Source organism: Macaca nemestrina, chromosome 1 (assembly GCF_043159975.1).
Source record: "Macaca nemestrina isolate mMacNem1 chromosome 1, mMacNem.hap1, whole genome shotgun sequence".
NCBI lineage: Eukaryota > Metazoa > Chordata > Mammalia > Primates > Cercopithecidae > Macaca > Macaca nemestrina.
The window spans coordinates 106,725,698-106,745,427 of record NC_092125.1 but is presented as its reverse complement, the minus strand read 5'-3'; the positions used below and the strand labels follow the sequence as shown (position 1 = coordinate 106,745,427).

Here is a 19,730-nt window from a genome sequence, read left to right as displayed (position 1 = left end):
AAACTTCAGGCCAATATCCTTGATGAACATCAGTGCAAAAATCCTCAAAAAATTACTGGCAAACTGAATCCAGCAACACATCAAAAAGCTTATCTACCACAATCAAGTTGGCTTTACCCTTGGGATGCAAGGTTGGTTCAACATATGCAAATCAAAAACTATGATTCATCACATAAACAAAACTAAAGACAAAAATCACATGATTATCTCAATATATGCTGAAAAAGTTATCGATGAAACTCAACACCCTTTAAAGTTAAAAACTCTCAAACTAGGTATTAAAGAAACAGACCTCAAAATAACAAAAGCCATCTATGGCAGACCCACAGTCAACATCATACAGAATGGGGAAAAATTGGAGGCATACTAGCACAAGAGAAGGATTCCCTCTCTTGCCACTCCTATTCAACATAATATGGGAAGTCCTGGCCAGAGCAATCAGAGAAGATAAGGAAATAAAGAGCATCAAAAGAGAAAGAGGGTAAGTCAAACTATTTCTGTTTGTACATGACATGATTCTATATCTAGAAAACCGTATGGTCAAAGACCAAAAGCATCTTGCAACTGAAAAACAACTTCAGCAATGTTTCTGGATTCAAAACCAATGTACAAAAATTGCTTTCACTCCTATACACCAACAACCAAGACAAGAGTCAAATCAGGAACTCATTCCCATTCACAATTGCCACAAAAAGGATAAAATACCTAGGTATACAGAAAATCAGAGAGGTGAAAGAACTCTACAAGGAGAATTATAAAACACTACTGAAATAGATCAGTGGTGACACAAACAAACCGAAAAACATTTCATACTCATGAATAGGAAGAATCAATATCGTTAAAAGGGCCAATTGTCCAATTTCCACATTCAATGTGACTCCTTTCAAACTACCAATGAAGTTCTTCACAAAACTAGAAAAAAAACTATTTAAAATTTTTAAAATTCATCAAAAATCAGCCCAAATAGACAAGGTAATCCTAAGCAAAGAGAGCAAAGCTGGAGGCATCATGCTACCTAGCTACAAGCTATACTACAAGGCTACCATAAACAAAACAGCATAGTACTCGTGGAAAAACAGACACATAGACTAATGTAACAGAATAGGAAATGCAGAAATAAGACAACACACCTTCTAAAAATGTGTCAAAACAAGCAATGGGAAAAGCACTTTCTGTTCAATAAATGGTGCTGGGATAACTGGCTAACCATATGCAGAAGATTGAAACTGGATACCTTCCTTAAATCATATACAAAAATCAACTCAAGATGGATTAAAGACTTAAATGTAGAACCCAAAACTGAAAAAACTCTGGAAAACAACCCAGGCAATACTTTTCTGGACACAGGAACTAGCAAAGATTTCATGATGATGATGTCAAAAGCAACTGAAAAAAATTGACAAATGGGATCTAATTAAACTAAAGAGCTTCTGCATAGTGAAGGAAACTATCAAAAAAGTAAACAGACAACCAAAAGAACGGGATAAAAATTTTGCAAGGTACACATCTTATAGAGGTCTAATATCCAGGATCCATGAGGAATTTGAACAAATTTACAAAAGAAAAAAAAACAGCCCCATTGAAAAGTGGGCAAAAGACAGGATCAGACACTTTCAAAAGGAGACATACATGTGGCCAAGAAGCATATGAATAAAAGTTCAATGTCTCGGATCACTGGAGAAATGCAAATCAAAACCACAATGAGATACAGTCTCACACCACTCAGATGGCTATTACTAAATTGTCAAGAAAAAAGAGGTGCTAGAGTGTTGTAGAGAAAAGTAAATGCTTATACACTATTTGTGGGAGTGTAAATTTATTCAAACATTATGGAATACAGTGTGGCAATTACTCAAAGAACTAAAATTAAAGAAAAGAACTACCATTAAAACCAGCAATCCAATTACTTGGTATATACCCAAAGGAATATAAATAATTCTATCATAAAGATTCATGAACATGTTATGTTCATTGCAGCACTATTCATAATAGCAAAGACAAGGAATCAAACTAAGTGCCCATTAGTGATAAATTACATAAAGAAAAAGTGTACATATACACCATGAAATACTACGCAGTCATAAGAAATCAGACTGTATGCTTTACAGGTTCGTGGATGGAGCTGAAGGCCATTATCCTTAAAAACTAATGCAGAAACAAATAACCAAATATGGCATGTTCTCACTTATAACAGCAAGTTAAATAATGAGAACACATGGACACATAGAGAGGAACAGCAGACAATGGGGCCTACCACAGGGTGGAGGTTATGGGAAAGAAAAGGATCAGGAAAAATAAGTAATGGTACTACAATTAATACCTGGGTGATGAAATAGCTTTATGACAAACCCCTGCGATACAAATTTAACTATATAACAAACCTGCACATGTACCCCTGAACTTAAAGTAAAAATTTAAAAAATAGCTGATGCCAAAGAGGATGCAAAGGAAAATGTCTTATATGCTCTTGGTGGGAATGTAAATTAGTACAGTCATTGTGGAAAACAGTAAGATTTCTCCAAAAAACCAAAAATAGATTTATCTTTCAATCCAGCAATCCAACTACTGTGTATCTATCCAAAGGAAAATAATTCAGATTATAAAAGGGATGCCTAAACTCCCATGGTTATTGCAGCACTATTCACAATAGCAAAGATGTGTAACCTAAGCATCCATTAACAAATGAATGGATGAAGAGAAGATTGTACATACAGGCAATGAAATACTATTCCATTGTAATAAAAAGAATGAAATACTGTCATTGGAAGCAACATAGATTCAACTGGAGGTCGTTATGTTAAGTAAAATAAATCAAGCAGAGAAAGACAAATATTACATGTTTTTACTCATATGTGGGAGCTACAAAAGTTGATCTATAAAGATAGAGAGTAGAATGATAGATACCAGAAGCCAGGAAGGGTGTTCAGGGATGGAGAATGAAAACACACTGGTTAATGAGCACAAACATACAGATATATAAAAGAAGTACGTTTTAACATCTGATAGCAGAGTACGGTGACTACAGTTTACAACAACATATTGTATTTTTCAAAATAGGTAGAAGAGAGGAAAGTAAATGTTTCCAACGAAGACAGAAATGATAAATGCTCAAGGTGATGAATGCCATAAAGTTCCTAATATCCTGACTTTATCATTACACATTTGATCCATGTAACAAAATATCACATGTACCCTAAAAATGTGTATAGGTATTAGGAATCAATAAAAAAAAAACAAAACAGAGTCTTCTTGTTTTCTACATTAGTTACAGCCAAGCCACTCTCTTGCTGGAACAAATATGGTGGTGATTGTAGTGGGGAGTGATGATGATGATGATGATGATGGTGGTGGTGGTGGTGATAATGGTGGAAAAAATGATGATATCTTGCTGCAAATAAATTTCTATCAAAAGACAGCTAATTATGTGTCAGGCATTGCGCCAACAAAATTTCAGATAGTAATTCAATTTTATGCCTTAAACTAGTTTGTTAGGTAAAAGTTATATTGCTCACTTTACAGTAAAGAGATTGACATTCAGAGAAGTTGAATAATATGTTCCTCAAATCAATTAAACACTAATTAAGGGAAAATGAAAGGGGTTTAAATAATACAGACATAATTGTTGGTATGACCCAAATTGTGAGATCCTTCCTGTGGATTAAAAAAAGGTGGAAATAAACCCAAATGATTACATAATATTGCCAATAAAGCAGATTTGAAAAGAAACAAAAGATCCATTCACAAATGTATATGCATAGACACTTTATTCAGGGAGTGAAAGGAAAGTGACAACTGCACAGGTGGTAGAAGCTCATGCCCAGGCGACAGACAGACACAGGAAACATCAACAGAATTCTCCGATGGTTCCCATGGACAGAGCTGCTGGTGTTTCTTCCAAAGCTCTGGGAACCGGCACTGCTGAGGACTTCCTTTCTAAGTCTCCACCTGGACAGTGGCAGTATGGCAGCCTCAGAAAGGAAACATTTTGCTATCAGGGGTCATCATGGGCAGATCATAGGCTAAGGGGAAAGAAGTTTCCTGTGTATCCCTTGATGGCTTTGATGAGAAGATGCAGGTGAAGCTGTGGAACGAGGTGAGCCAAATATCCTTATCCTTTCGTGCTCCTGATGAATCCTGAAGCTGTTACTTGCTCTTGGGTGGACACTTTGGCTGGTAGGGTGGGGAAGGTGTCACCGGAGGATATTTCTGCTGGCACTGCTGAGGTGGGCAGGGCTCTGGACACTTTGGTGGTGGGCAGGGCTCAGGGCACTTTGGGGGTGGACATGGCTCTGGGCACTTTGGCGTGAGGCACACAGGAGGTGGCTGGCAGGGCTGCTTGCACTGCTGCTGTTGGTAAGACATCCTGCTGGAGTCTCAGAATCTGAAAGAAATGATACAACAGTGTTCACGGGAAAGGAATCCTCCAGAGAGAGACGGCAAAACTTACGTATTACCGTGGTATCTTATTTCTCCAATCTCCAAAACTTTATTTAAACTCTTAGCTCCCTTTTCATGACTTCCTGTCTTCTCCTTCCACTTTAGCAAGTTGCTTCATCGGCCCTAGGAAATCCTGCCTTTCCTCATACAATTTCTCCAAAGAAAACATCCCTGTAAGATGTAAGAAGCAAGCATGTTTTTCCATGAAAATAACATCTTCAGGAATGGCAGTCACAAGTTCAGACCCCCTGGGCAATCTCACAAGCTATTCCTATCATCATTATCTGTTGTAAAGCACCGGTGGGTTGACTTGGGCACAGAGTAAGGGCTGTTCAGGAAGAAGTGCAGGCTCTCACACCTGCTAAGACACAACCCTTTGAAAAGGACACCAGGAAAATACGGAAAAGAGAAAAATACTTCATCCCTTTCTTCAAACAAAGGCTTTCCTATTAACTTCTCTGTTCATATGGACATATAACTGTGCATTTTTTTAAAAGCAATATAAAACACTGCATCATGTAGTCTAATCCTGTAGTTCCATTCACTAAGTACCATCAAACCTATGACCATAGGTTTGGATCTGCCAAACTTGCCGTATTCAGATTACATTCAACATTTCAGGGCACAAAGAACAGAGGAACTCAAGGAAGCAGACTCACCAGGTTCTCCAAAGCAGATCGGTGCTCAAATATCAGGAGTTTAGGAGTTGCAGAGCACAGAACCTCTTTATAGGGCCTGCTACCCCACCCAGCAGGAAGGGGAACTACCTAAAACTGGGCTGGTCCAGCAATGTCCCAACTAAAATGCAAATTTATCCATTACTGGCATGACAGGGATTCTCAAATTGGTAAATATCCTGTTCTGGCATCTCTCCACTGGATTAAGTGCTCCTAACTCATGGAGGCTCTGCCTTAGATCTCAATTTCAGTGACTTATGGCAAAGAGGGACTTGGGAGATTCTCTAACTGGTGGTCAAGGGCTCTCTTTCCTGACTGGGGGCAATGAATGCTTCCTGTCTAACATTCCCTAAATCATAAAACTTCCTGCCCTGATCCACTGTAACTGAATGCCATATTGTTGTACATGAACCCATCTCCACCTGGGTTTTCCTCATACAATTTGCCAATGTGCTAGAAAGACGGACAGACCTAACAAAGACCTGAGCTCTGGTCCCAGATTTTTTTGCTAAGTTGTATGACCACAGCCAGGTCAACCCTCCTCCCTGGAATTGTAAACAGAGGAGCATCATACCTACCTCTGGTTTTGAAGGCATTGACCACATCTTGCCTTCTGTTGACCCTGATCAAGCCTGAAATTTTCTGCTCCACCTCTATCTTTCTCTCACAAAACCCCAGATTTTACCTATATTCCTTTTCTCTTTGAAGTTGTTTTCTACATCCCTCATAGAGGCACTTGTTTTCTGGGAGAGATGCCAGAGTGAGATCCAGTATCCCCAGTACGATTGCTACTGCTACCATCAAGGATGTATATTACAGCCTTTTAATTTATGAATAACATGCTTCCTAGTCACCACATTAAGGAAATTGAGAGAAGGGAACCAAAGTTACAAGCATTCGTTTCAAATCTATGTATTCAACCATCCCTATATGATTCCCTGTGAACAACATCCTATAGAGAACAAGAGGCATAGACTCACAGTATCTTATGTAAATAATTAGAAGAAGGTTTGCAGAGTAGAGAAGGTCAGAGGACTTAAAGTCTGATATCTAGGGGAAAATATAAACTAAGTATGATCCTATATGTTTGCTTTCTCTACTTCTCTTTCAAAACAGGTTTCAGTCTTTGAAAGACAGTATTATTTTATTTGTTTGCATGTTCTTCCTTTGTCTTTTCCCAAAGCCCTCTAGCCCCACAACCTGCTAGATTATCAACTCACACCCCAATGTATACCTCTTATCTGTCCATTTTAGTACACATTGTTCACTCGATACATATGTTGCCAATGTGAATGTCTTTCACATCTTTTAAAAACTCTTCCTGCAATCAGTGGGGCTTACTAAACATTGTATATTAAACATTTAAAATAATGCTGCTGGAGCTTCCTTACCTGGGCCAATGATCAGGAAGTTTTCCAAGAATGTGGTTTTATAATTGAAGAAGAAGGAAGAGGAAGATAAGAAAAAAGAGGAAAAGGAGTGACTCAAATTCTCTGGAGCACTCACCAGCTATGCTCCAGATAGAGCAAGAGCACTGAATCAACCCAGCATCACATCCCTCAGTTAAGCAGCTTAGCTTCCCAGATCTGCAACTGCTCCAGTCTCTAAGGAAGGGCTTTTGGCCAAGATCTCCACTGGCCAGATGCTACAGAAATAGAACTATCATGTCAGCACCTTGAGGCCAGGTGTTTACGAATAGTGTTCTCACGAAATGCTTCCTATAGACCATTACACATGCCAAGCACAGTGGGTGAAGTAAACAGACTTCTCTCAATAGGTCCACTACTCCTCCCCAGAGCCTCACATCACACCTACAACACAAATCCTTAGAGAAATGTCTGATTTCTAACATGCAAAATTGGGAAATTAGCTGCCAAATGAGATCACTGTGTGAGATAATACAGTTTGGATCATGCCCTGAGACTCCCCTTCTGAGAACACCCCACTCAAACAGGCTGCTTATTGCAGCATTGTAGGTACCAGAATGGCAGCAGCCCTAGTGCCCCCAGCATCTCAGACAGGATCACTTTACAAGTTGAGGTGGCGAACTGGAAACTCACAGTTCCTCACAGACCATCTACATGAAGAGTGCCCACGACATGAAGAGGGGCAGTACCAGTCACAGCTTCCCCTACTTATGACATCCAGATCCGGAGACCTAGATCGAGGCATACTTCACACACACACACACACACATACACACACACACACACAAAAACACACACACACATACACCATAGTTCTTTATCTGTTATCTATCTGCATGTCAAAAGAGGTTAGCTTTATCTTCTTAAGAGTCTGATAGCCTTAGGTTCATTCCTATTACTTCTACTGCATAATTTTCTGGGGGATCATTAAATATGAATTATTAGTACTTAAAAATGACAGGAAAGAATGAACACTTTCAATTTTTTGTGATTCACAAAGTATATTTCAATATGATTGATTATATATTCACTCATTTGTGTGTCTGTGTGTTTGTGTGCTTATAATGCTATGAAATTTACATCACATTCGTAGCTCTAACTACTACTACAATGAAAATACATAACTATGCCATTTCCACAAGTCTCCTCTGCTCCCCATGTATAGTCATAACAACCCCTCCCTTCCCAAATACTTACCTCTAGTAAATATTACTCTTTTATCCATCTCTTTGATTTCATTATTTTAAGAATATTTGAGTGAATTTATACATCATGTAACCTTTTGAGAATTGTTCTTTTTTTCACATAACATAATTTCGTGGTGGTCCATTCACTTTCTGCAAACACTTTTAATTTTGTGTAATACTTGATTCAACATTTTATCTCACATTTCAATACTATATATTCCACTAAACAAAATAGTACTGGCAAATAAAGATTTAAAATTAAATATGAAAAAAATAAAGAAACAGGAATTTGGTAAAATATTCTTGATGCTCAGAGAAATGGTAACTGCAACTCCCCATGCATATCTGCCTTCTGCTTTCATTTCTGAATGAAAGGCTAAGCCTGCATTGTCCTTCCATGCTGAATCCAATAAATTACAGAACATACATATTGTAGAATAGTGAAGATCCTTACGGTGGATGCTTTGGAAGACTGTTTAATATAATTTAAAACATTAGAATTGTACTAAAAACATATGTAAAGCATGACTACATTCTCATCAACATTTATTAAAAGATAGGAAACAAATGAAACAATGTATTAAACATGATTATATATGGCTGGTGAAATTACAGATGATGTTTATTTTCTTGTTTCACTTTTCAAAGTATTCTCCATGTTACCTATTACTGAGTAAGGAATCTTAAAATTCTACTTTGAAAAGCTGACAAGAGACAAGCCTGTCCATTGCTCAATTAGTCAGATAATGGTCTTTCTTTTTTGCATTTTTGGCCAGACACTAAAGGTGGGGCTGCACGTAAGTAACAGTTGTTTTATTGTTATAGATCTACATTTCATCACATCCCTTCTAAAAGCTCTCTTGAAGAAAATCTCAATAATAATCCTCATCCTCATAGCACTGACATACATACACAGAAGCCATAGACATGCAATAACCATGCATATCTATAAAACAGTTTACCAGGCCAGGGACGGTGGCTCATGTCTGTACTCCCAGCACTTAGGGAGGCCAAAGTGGGTGGATCACAAGATCAGGAGTTCAAGACCAGCCTGGCCAACATGGTGAAACCCAGTCTCTACTAACAATACAAAAATTAGCTGAGCGTTGGAGCTGGGGCGTATAATCTGGGCTACTCACGAGGCTGAGGCAGAGAATTGCTTGAACCCAGGAGGCGGAGGTTGCAGTAAGCTGAAATCACGCCACTGCACTCCAGCTTGGGCAACAGAGTGAGACTCCGTCTCAAAAAAAAAACCAAAACAGTTTACCAAAATTGGCAGATCATGCTATGGTGAAAAAATCAGGAATGAGTTTGTCTACTATCCAAGAGCCAGAACAATAGAAATCATAAAACTGACCGTAATATGATGAAATTGGAAGAAATGGATTATTAGTAGACAGGTGATAAAGACAATAGAATATAGCGATAATAATAGTACCTACCACTAAATTGTCCTGAGAAAAAAATTAAATCAGAGACTGCATATAAAGTACTTAGCACAGGCTACAGATAGTACTCAAAATATTACAGAAACACATGGCTAATCAAACAGATATAGGCAAAATATCAAGTTCAAGTTGTTTATGGTTGAGAAAGATACTGGATTTTCTTTAAGACCTTTTATATTATCCTTACTTTAAGAGTGTGCCAGAGGTTTTTAGGACAAAGCAAATGCAAATATATGATTTGAATGAAGTATGCAGAAATAATAAGATAGACTAATCTTGACATTTATTCTTGTGTAATAAAAATGAGAGTTAACCTAAGCAGAAATGTAGAACAAAGGATATAAAAAAATACTGTAATGTTTCCATGTTATTTGGACTATCTACAGCTTTCCTCTGAATTCAATTAATACAAAAAAATTCTAAAAACAATAAATAGCAATATGTTGACTTGTTGATTTGCAAAATATTAACATGTATAGATATTTTTATTCTGCATGAAAAATATATAATGGTTTATTCTGTGCAAAAAATATATATAATGTTACCTCCAATTTAGTCTACTGTTACTGTGGTTAGCTGTTTAGGACAACAAAAAACTGATCATTTAAATATCACATTCCTTCTCCTGCAAATAACCTAATTTTTAGGCTAAATTCTTAAACTGAATAGCTCATTAGCACTAATCTTTCCAAAGTTTATAAACCTTATAAATTCTACTTTTATTTTCTCCATATGTTAGATACAAATATTTAAGAGCAAAATTCAAGAGCTATTAGTAATATAAAATACTTTATATTACTTTATGCTTAGTGTTAATGAGATTAAGAAGGATATGTGGTAAATGATGGAATGAATCAGAAACTTCTCCTTCTAGGAATCTTTTCAAGATAGTGAATGTGCATAGGCTGTGGTCTTCCTCCAAAAAAGTAAAAAAGGAAAACAAAAACACAAACAAAATTGTGAAAAAAAATTTGGAGAATAAAGACTGTTTGAACTCTAACATAGGATGAGAGACCTGAAAATTCTACTGTAAGTCTGAGAAAGGTTAAATAAAATATAAGCACTATGAAAAAAATCCATACTAACTCACAATCTTAAAAGATATACATAATTTTATGATATGATCCAGCAACACCACATTCAAAAATTGATCTAGTACATTTTAAAATATCTCTACAAAATATAATGTGTATTCAAAATAATTATGGCAACTTTAGTCATAATATCCACTATCTGTGATCTACCAAGATGTCCTTCAATAATTGAATCGATAAACTGTGGTACATCACACCCATGCAATGGAATGCTGCACAGTGATAACATGGAATGACCTGTCAAGACTCATAAAGACATGGTTGAATTTGAAATGCAAACTGATAAGTGAGAAAAGTCCGTCTCAAAGGTTGTAGGCCCATTTATATGAATTCTATAAAAGGCAAACTTACATATTCAAAAAACGTAACAAACTCCAAGTTCAACGAATTCAATGACACCCACTGTGACACACCTTATAATCAAATTATCAAAAGAGAGAATCTTGAAAGCAGCAAAAGGGAAGTGAATGTTCATATCTAAGAAATCCTTAAGAATCCAATGAATTCAATGACACCCACCGTGACACAAATTATAATCAAATTATCAAAAGAAAGAATCCTGAAAGCAGCAAGAGGAAAGTGAATCATGATATCTAAGAAATTCTTTTTTTTATTGTTATTATTATACTTTAAGTTCTAGGGTACATGTGCACAACATGCAGGTTTGTTACATATGTATACATGTGCCATGTTGGTGAGCTGCACCCATTAACTCATCATTTACATTAGGTATATCTCCTAATGCTGTCACTCCTCCCCTCTCCCCACAATATGCCCTGGTGTGTGATGTTCCCCTTCCTGTGTCCACGTGATCTCATTGTTCAACTCCCACATATAAGTGAGAACATGTGCTGTTTGGTTTTCTCTCTTGCGATAGTTTGCTGAGAATGATGGTTTCCAGCTGCATCCATATCCCTACAAAGGACACGAACTCATCCTTTTTTATGGCTACATAGTATTCCATGGTGTATATGTGTCACGTTTTCTTAATCCAGTCTGTCACTGATGGACATTTGGGTTGGTTCCAAGTCTTTGCTATTGTGAATAGTGCCGCAATAAACATACGTGTGCATGTGTCTTTATAGCAGCATGATTTATAATCCTTTGGGTATATACCCAGTAATGGGATTGCTGGGTCAAATGGTATTTCTAGTTCTAGATCTTTGAGGAATCACCACACTGTTTTCCACAATGTTGAACTAGTTTACAGTCCCACCAACAGTGTAAAAGTGTTCCTATTTCTCCATATCCTCTCCAGCACCTGTTGTTTCCTGACTTTTTAATGATCGCCATTCTAACTGGTGTGAGATGGTATTTCATTGTGGTTTTGATTTGCATTTCTCTGAAGACGAGTGATGATAAGCATTTTTTCATGTGTCTGTTGGCTGTATAAATGTCTTCTTTTGTGAAGTGTCTGTTCATATCCTGTGCCCACTTTTTGATGGGGTTGCTTTATTCTTGAAAATTTGTTTGAGTTCTTTGTAGGTTCTGGATATTAGCCCTTTGTCAGATGAGTAGATTGCAAAAATTTTCTCCCATTCTGTAGGTTCCCTGTTCTACTACTGATGGTAGCTTCTTTTGCTGTGCAGAAGCTCTTTAGTTTAATTAGATCCCATTTGTCAAATTTGGCTTTTGTTGCCATTGCTTTTGGTGTTTTAGACATGAAGTCTTTGCCCATGCCTATGTCCTGAATGGTATTACCTAGGTTTTTTCCTAGGGTTTTTATGGTTTTAGGTCTAACATTTAAGTCTCTAATCCATCTTGAATTAATTTGCATATAAGGAATAAGGAAAGGATCCAGTTACAGCTTTCTATTTATGGCTAGCCAATTTTCCCAGCATCCTTTATTAAATAGGGAATCCTTTTCCCATTTCTTCTTTTTGTCAGGTTTGTCAAAGATCAGATGGCTGTAGATGTGTGGTATTATTTCTGAGGACTCTGTTCTGTTCCATTGGTCTATATCTCTGTTTTGGTACCAGTACCATGCTGTTTTCGTTACTGTAGCCTTGTAGTATAGTTTGAAGTCAGACAGCGTGATGCCTCCAGCTTTGTTCTTTTGGCTTAGGATTGTCTTGGCAATGCGGGGTCTTTTTTGGTTCCATGTGAACTTCAAAGCAGTTTTTCCCAATTCTGTGAGGAAAGTCATTGGTAGCTTAATGGGGATGGCATTGAATCTATAAATTACCTTAGGCAGTATGACCATTTTCATGATACCGATTCTTCCTACCCATGAGCATGGTATGTTCTTCCATTTGTTTGTGTCTTCTTTTATTTCACTGAGCAGTGGTTTGTAGTCCTTGAAGAGGTCCTTTACATCCCTTGTAAGTTGGATTCCTAGGTATTTTATTCTCTTTGAAGCTATTGGGAATGGGAGTTCATTCACGATTTGGCTCTCTGTGTGTCTGTTACTAGTGTATAAGAATGCTTGTGATTTTTGCACTTTAATTTTGTATCCTGAGACTTTGCTGAAGTTTCTTATCAGCTTAAGGAGATTTTGGGCTGAGACAATGGGGTTTTCTAAATATACAATCATGTCATCTGCAAATAGGGACAATTTGACTTTTTCTTTTCCTAAGTGAATACCCTTGATTTCTTTCTCTTGCCTGATTGCCCTAGCCAGAACTTCCAACTCTATGTTGAATAGGAGTGGTGAGAGAGGGCATCTCTGTCTTGTGCCAGTTTTCAAAGGGAATGCTTCCAGTTTTTGCTCATTCAGTATGATATTGGCTGTGGGTTTGTCATAAATAGCTCTTATTGTTTTGAGATATGTTCCATCAATACTGAATTTATTGAGAGTTCTTAGCATGAAGGGCTGCTGAATTTTGTCAAAGGCTTTATCTGCATCTATTGAGATAATCATGTGGTTTTTGTCTTTGGTTCTGTTTATATGCTGGATTACGTTTATTGATTTGCAAATGTTGAACCAGCCTTGCATCCCAGGGATGAAGTCCATTTGATCATGGTGGATAAGTTTTTTGATGTGCTGTTGGATTTGGTTTGCCAGTATTTTATTGAGGATTTTTGCATTGATGTTCATCAGGGATATTGGTATAAAATTCTCTTTTTTTGTTGTGTCTCTGCCAGGCTTTGGTATCAGGATGATGTTGGCCTCATAAAATGAGTTGGGGAGGATTCCCTCTTTTTCCATTGATTGGAATGGTTTCAGAAGGAATGGTACCAACTCCTCCTTGTACCTCTGGTAGAATTCAGCTGTGAATCCATCTGGTCCTGGACTTTTTTTGGTTGGTAGGCTATTAATTATTGCCTCAATTTCAGAGCCTGCTATTGGTCTATTCAGGGATTCAATTTCTTCCTGGTTCAGTCTTGGGAGAGTGTATGTGTCCAGGAATTTAACCATTTCTTCTAGGTTTTCTAGTTTATTTGCGTATGGGTGTTTATAGTATTCTCTCATGGTAGTTTGTATTTCTGTGTGTTGGTGGTGATATCCCCTTAATCATTTTTTATTGAGTCTATTTGATTCTTCTCTCTTTTCTTCTTTATTAGTCTTGGTAGCAGTCTATCTATTTTGTTGATCTTTTCAAAAAACCAGCTCCTGGATTCATTGATTTTTTAAAGGGCTTTTTGTGTCTGTATCTCCTTCAGTTCTGCTCTGATCTTAGCTATTTCTTGCCTTCTGCTAGCTTTTGAATGTATTTGCTCTTGCTTCTCTAGCTCTTTTAATTGGGATGTTAGGGTGTCAATTTTAGGTCTTTCCTGCTTTCTCTTGTGGGCATTTAGTGCTATAAATAAGTGCTTTAAATGTGAACCAGAGATTCTGGTATGTTGTATCTTTGTTCTCATTCATTTCAAAGAACATCTTTATTTCTGCCTTCATTTCATTATGTACCCAGTAGTCATTCAGGAGCAGGTTATTCAGTTTCCATGTAGTTGAGCGGTTTTGATCGAGTTTCTTAGTCCTGAGTTCTAGTTTGATTGCACTGTGGTCTGAGAGACAGTTTGTTATAATTTCTGTTCTTTTATATTTGCTGAGGAGTGCTTTACTTCCAACTATGTGGTCAATTTTGGAATAAGTGCCATGTGGTGCTGAGAAGAATGTATATTCTGTTGATTTGGGGTGGAAAGTTCTGTAGATGTCTGCTAGGTCTGCTTGGTGCAGAGTTGAGTTCAATTCCTGGATATCCTTGTTAACTTTCTGTCTCATTGATCTGTCTAAAGTTGACAGTGGGGTGTTAAAGTCTCCCATTATTATTGTATGGGAGTCTAAGTCTCTTTGTAAGTCTCTAAGGGCTTGCTTTATGAATGTGGGTGCTCCTGTATTGGATGCATGTATATTTAGGATAGTTAGCTCTTCTTGTTGAATTGATCCCTTTACCATTGTGTAATGGCCTTCTTTGTCTCTTTTGATCTTTGTCGGTTTAAAGTCTGTTTTATCAGAGACTAGGATCGCAACCTCTGCTTTTTTTTGTTTTCCATTTGCTTGGTAGATCTTCCTCCATCCCTTTATTTTGAGCCTATGTGTGTCTCTGCATGTGAGATGGGTCTCCTGAATATAGCAAACTGATGGGTCTTGACTCTATCCAATTTGCCAGTCTGTGTCTTTTAATTGGACCATTTAGTCCATTTACATTTAAGGTTAATATTGTTATGTGTGAACTTGATCCTGTCATTGTAATATTAGCTGGCTATTTTGCTCGTTAGTTGATGCAGTTTATTCCTAGCATCGATGGACTTTACATTTTGGCATGTTTTTGCAGTGGCTGGTACCGGTTGTTCTTTTCCATGTTTAGTGCTTCCTTCAGGGTCTCTTGTAGGGCAGGCCTGGTGGTGACAAAATCTCTAAGCATTTACTTGTCTGTAAAGAATTGTATTTCTCCTTCACTTATGAAACTTGTACCCAGTCGTGTGAGGTGTGAGGTGTCAGTCTGCACCTAGTGGAGAATGTCTCCCAGTTAGGCTACTCAGAGGTCAGGGACCCACTTGAGCAGGCAGTCTGTCCATTCTCAGATCTCAGCCTCCGTGGTGGGAGAACCACTGCTCTCTTCAAAGCTGTCAAACAGGTACATTTACATCTGCGGAGGTTTCTGTTGCTTTTTGTTTAGCTATGCCCTGTCCCCAGAGGTAGAGTCTACAGAGGCAGGCAGGCCCCCTTGAGCTGCAGTTGGCTCCACCCCCAGCTTCCCGGCAGCTTTGTTTACCTACTTAAACCTCAGCATTGGTGGGCGCCCCTCCCCTAGCCTCGCTGCCACCATGCAGTTAGATCTCAGACTACTGTGCTAGAAATGTGGGAGGCTCCATGGGTGTGGGACTCTCCAGGCCAGGCGTGGGATATAATCTTTTGGTGTGCCATTTGCTAAGACCCTTGGTAAAGTGCAGTATTAGGGTGGGAGTTACCCAATTTTCCAGGTGTTGTGTGCCTCAGGCTCCCTTGGCTAGAAAAACGAATTACCTTCCACCTTGTGCTTCCCAGGTGAGGTGATGCCTCACGCTGCTTCAGCTCTCACTGGTTCAGCTGCACCCGCTGACCAGCACCGACTGTCCAACATGCCCCAGTGAGATGAACCCGGTACCTCAGTTGAAAATGCAGAAATCACCCGTCTTCTTTATCACTCACGCTGGGAGCTGGAGGCTGGAGCTGTTCCTATTCGACCATATTGGGCATCCTCCCCAAATCTTTAGACAGAATAACTGCAGGAATAAAAATGGTGTAAGACTCAAATAGCTAAAATCAAATGTACTTGCTAATAATCTACCAGTGTCCACCTAAAAACAACAGAGTATATGTTCTTCTCATTGCCACATGGCACATAGTCTAAAATCCATTACATGATAAGAAATAAAACACTCGTAAGTAAATACAAAAGGACTGAAATCGTAACAACCAATTCCTCAGATTACATTGGAATAACATTAGAAATTAAGACTAAGAAATTCACTCCAAAACATACAATTACTTAGACATTCAATAGCCTGCTTCTGAATGTCGTGAGGGTAAATAATCAAATTAACGAAGAAATCAAGAAGTTCTTAAACTAGAATATACCAGAATCTCTAGGACACAGCTAAGTTCGTGTCAAGAGGGAAATTTATAGCACTATAACACAATGAAACCCCATCTCTACTAAAAATACAAAAAATTAGCCAAACGTGGTAGTGGGCACCTGTAGTCACAGCTACTCGAGAGGCTGAGGCAGGAGAATGGCTTGAAACAGGGAGGTGGAGGTTGCAGTGAGCTGAGGTCGCACTACTGCACTCCAGCCTGGGCAACAGGGTGAGACTTCATTTCAAAAAAAAAAAAAAGCTAGAAAGATCTCAATGTGGAAACATAACATCATAACTAAAAGAGTTAGAGAACTAAGAGAAACTAACTGCAAAGCAAGAAGATTGTAAGAAATAACTGGAATCAGAGGCATAGTGAAGGACATTGAGACACAAAAAACCATTCAAAAGATCAACAAATCCAGGAAGTGGTTCTTGAGAAAAATGATGAAATAAGTAGACTGCTAGCTAGACTAATAAAGAAGAAAAGAGAGAAGATCCAAATAAACACAATTAGAAAAAACAAAGAGAATATTACCACTGACTCAACAGAAATACAAATCAACATCAGAGAGTATTACAAACACCTCTATGCACATAAGTCAGAAAATATAGAAGAAACAAATACATTCTTGGACACATACACCCTCCAAATCCTGAGCCAGGGAGAATTTGAATTTGTGAAAGGACCAATAATGAGTTCCAAAATTGAATCAGTAATAAATAGCCTACCAACCAAATAAGCCCAGGACAAAACAAATTCACAACTGAATTCTACCAGATGTGCAAACAAGAGCTTATATCATTCCTGCTGGAAGTATTCCAAAATATTGAGAGGGAACTCCTCCCTAACTTATTCTGTGAGGCCAACATCATCCTGATGCCAAAACCTGGCAAAGATGCAACAAAAAAAGAAAACTTCAGGCCAATATCCTTGATGGACATCAATGCAAAAATCCTCAAAAAAACACTGGCAAACTGAATCCAGCAACACATCAAAAAGCTTATCTACCACAATCAAGTTGGCTTTGCCCTTAGGATGCAAGGTTGGTTCAACATATGCAAATCAAAAACTGGGATTCATTACATAAACAGAACTAAGACAAAAATCACAAGATTATCTCAATAGATGTAGAAAAGGCTATCCATAAAATTCAACACCCTCTCATGTTAAAAACTCTCAAACTAGGTATTAAAGGAACATAACTAAATAATAAGAGCCATCTATGACAGACCCAGAGCCGGCCTCATATAGAATGGGGAAAAGTTGGAGGCATACCAGCACAAGAGAAAGATGCCCTCTCTCACCACTCCTATTCAACATAGTATGGGAAGTCCTGGTCAGAATATCACGGAGCATAAGGAAAGAAAGAGCATCGAAATAGGGAGAGGATAATCAAACTATTTCTGTTTATACACGACATGATACTCTATCTAGAAAACCCTATGGTCAAAGACCAAAAGGGTTTTTCAGCTAACAAACAACTTTAGCAAACTTTCAGGATTCAAAATCAATGTGCAAAAATTACTAGTACTCCTATACACCAACAACCAAGACAAGAGTCAAATCAGGAACACAATCCCATCCACAACTGCCACAAAAATAATAAAATACCTAGGAATACAGCTAACCAGGGAGGTGAAAAATCTCTACAAGAAGAATTCTAGAACACTGCTCAAATAAATCAGTGGTGACACAAACAAATGGAAAACATTCCATACTCATGAATAGGAAGAATCAATATCCTTAAAAGGGCCATATTGGCCAGGTGCAGTGATTCACTCCTGTAATCCCAATACTTTGGGAGGCCGAGGTGGGCGGATCATAAGGTCAGGAGATTCAGACCATCCTGGCTAACATGGTGAAACCCCATCTCTACTAAAAATCCAAAAATTAGCTGCACCTGGTGGCGGACACCTGTAGTCCCAGCTACTTGGGAGGTTGAGGCAAGAGAATGATGTGAACCCAGGAGGCAGAGTTGGCAGTGAGCTGAGATTTGGCCACTGTACTCTAGCCTGGGCGACAGAGCAAGACTCTGTGTCAAAAAAAAAAAAGAAAGAAAGAAAAGAAAGAAAGAAAAGAAAAGAGGCCATATTGTCCAATTTACAGATTCAATGTGACTCCTATCAAACTACCAATGACATTCTTCACAGAACCAGAAAAAAAATTTTTGACTCATATGGAGTCAAAAATCAGCCCAAATAGCCAAGGTAATTCTAAGCAAAAAGTACAAAGCTAGAGACATCATGCTACCCAACTGTAAACTATACTACAAGGCTACCATAAACAAAACAGCTTGGCACCAGTGGAAAAACAGACACATAGACTAATGGAACAGAAGAGGGAAACCCAGAAATAAGACAACACACCTGTAACTATCTGACCTTTTAAAAACTTTTCAAAAACAAGCATGGGAAAAGGACTTCCTGTTCAGTAAATGGTGCTGGGATAACTGACTATCCATATGCAGAAGATTGAAACTGGATACCTTCTTTACACTGTATACAAAAATCAACTCAAGATGAATTAAAGACTTAAATGTAGAACCCAAAACTACAAAAACCCTGGAAGAAAACCCAGGAGATACCTTTCTGGACATAGGAACTAGCAAAGATTTTATGACAAAGACGCCAAAAGCAATTGCAAAAAAAAAAAAAGAAAAGAAAAGAAAATTGACAAATGAGATCTAATTAAAGAGCTTCTGCATAGCAAAGGAAACTATCAAAAAAGTAAACAGACAACCTAAAGAATAGGAGAAAAATTTTGCAAGATACACGTCTTATAAGGGTCTAACATCCAGCATCTATAAGGAATTTGAACAAATTTTCAAGAAAAAAAAAAAAAGCAGCCCCATTGAAAAGTGCACAAAAGACAGGAACAGACATTTTCAACAGCAGACATACATGTCATATGAAAAAAAAGCTCAATTCACGGATCATTGGAGAAATGCAAATCAAAACCACAATGAGATACAATAATGGCTATTATGAAAAGTCAAAAAAAAAAAAAGAGGTGCTAGAGAGGTTGAAGACAAAAATAAATGCTTATACACTGTTGGTGGGAGTGTATATTTATTCAAACATTGTGGAATACAGTGTGGCAATTACTCAAAGAACTAAAATTAAAGAACTACCATTAAAACCAGCAATCCCATTACTTGGTATATACCCAAAGGAATATAAACCATTCCATCGTAAAGACACATGAACATGTTATGTTCATTGCAGCCCTTTTCATAATAGCAAAGATGGGAATCAAACTAATTGCCCATCGATGATAGACTAGATAAAGAAAAAGTGGTACATACACACCATGAAATACTATGCAGCCATAAGAAGAAATGAGACTGTGTCCTTTACAGCTACATGGATGGAGCTGGAGGCCATTATCCTTAGAAAACTTATGCAGAAACAGAACACCAAATATGGCATGTTCTCACTTACAACAGCAAGTTAAATGATG

The 19,730-nt window shown here is 37.8% G+C and overlaps 1 protein-coding gene across 2 annotated transcripts; it reads right to left on the bottom strand.

Moving 5' to 3' along the window:
- Positions 1–3,749: 3,749 nt before the first annotated feature.
- Positions 3,750–17,918, bottom strand: LOC105497916 (small proline-rich protein 2D-like). Of its 2 annotated transcripts, none has more exons than XM_011769448.2 (3): positions 17,883–17,918; positions 15,678–15,916; positions 3,750–4,381 (listed from the first exon to the last, which is right to left on the bottom strand). In XM_011769448.2, exon 3 carries the CDS (start codon positions 4,360–4,362, stop codon positions 4,144–4,146), a length of 219 nt encoding a protein of 72 aa, XP_011767750.2. In that variant the 5' UTR covers positions 4,363–4,381; positions 15,678–15,916; positions 17,883–17,918; the 3' UTR covers positions 3,750–4,143. The 2 variants fall into 2 exon arrangements, with proteins under 2 accessions (XP_011767750.2, XP_011767752.2); XM_011769450.2 differs by having other exon boundaries at positions 15,799–15,916.
- Positions 17,919–19,730: the final 1,812 nt, after the last annotated feature.

What these genes read in the sequence shown, in the direction of transcription:
- LOC105497916 (XM_011769448.2), bottom strand. Translation starts at nt 4,362, where the DNA reads ATGTCTTACCAACAGCAGCAGTGCAAGCAGCCCTGCCAGCCACCTCCT.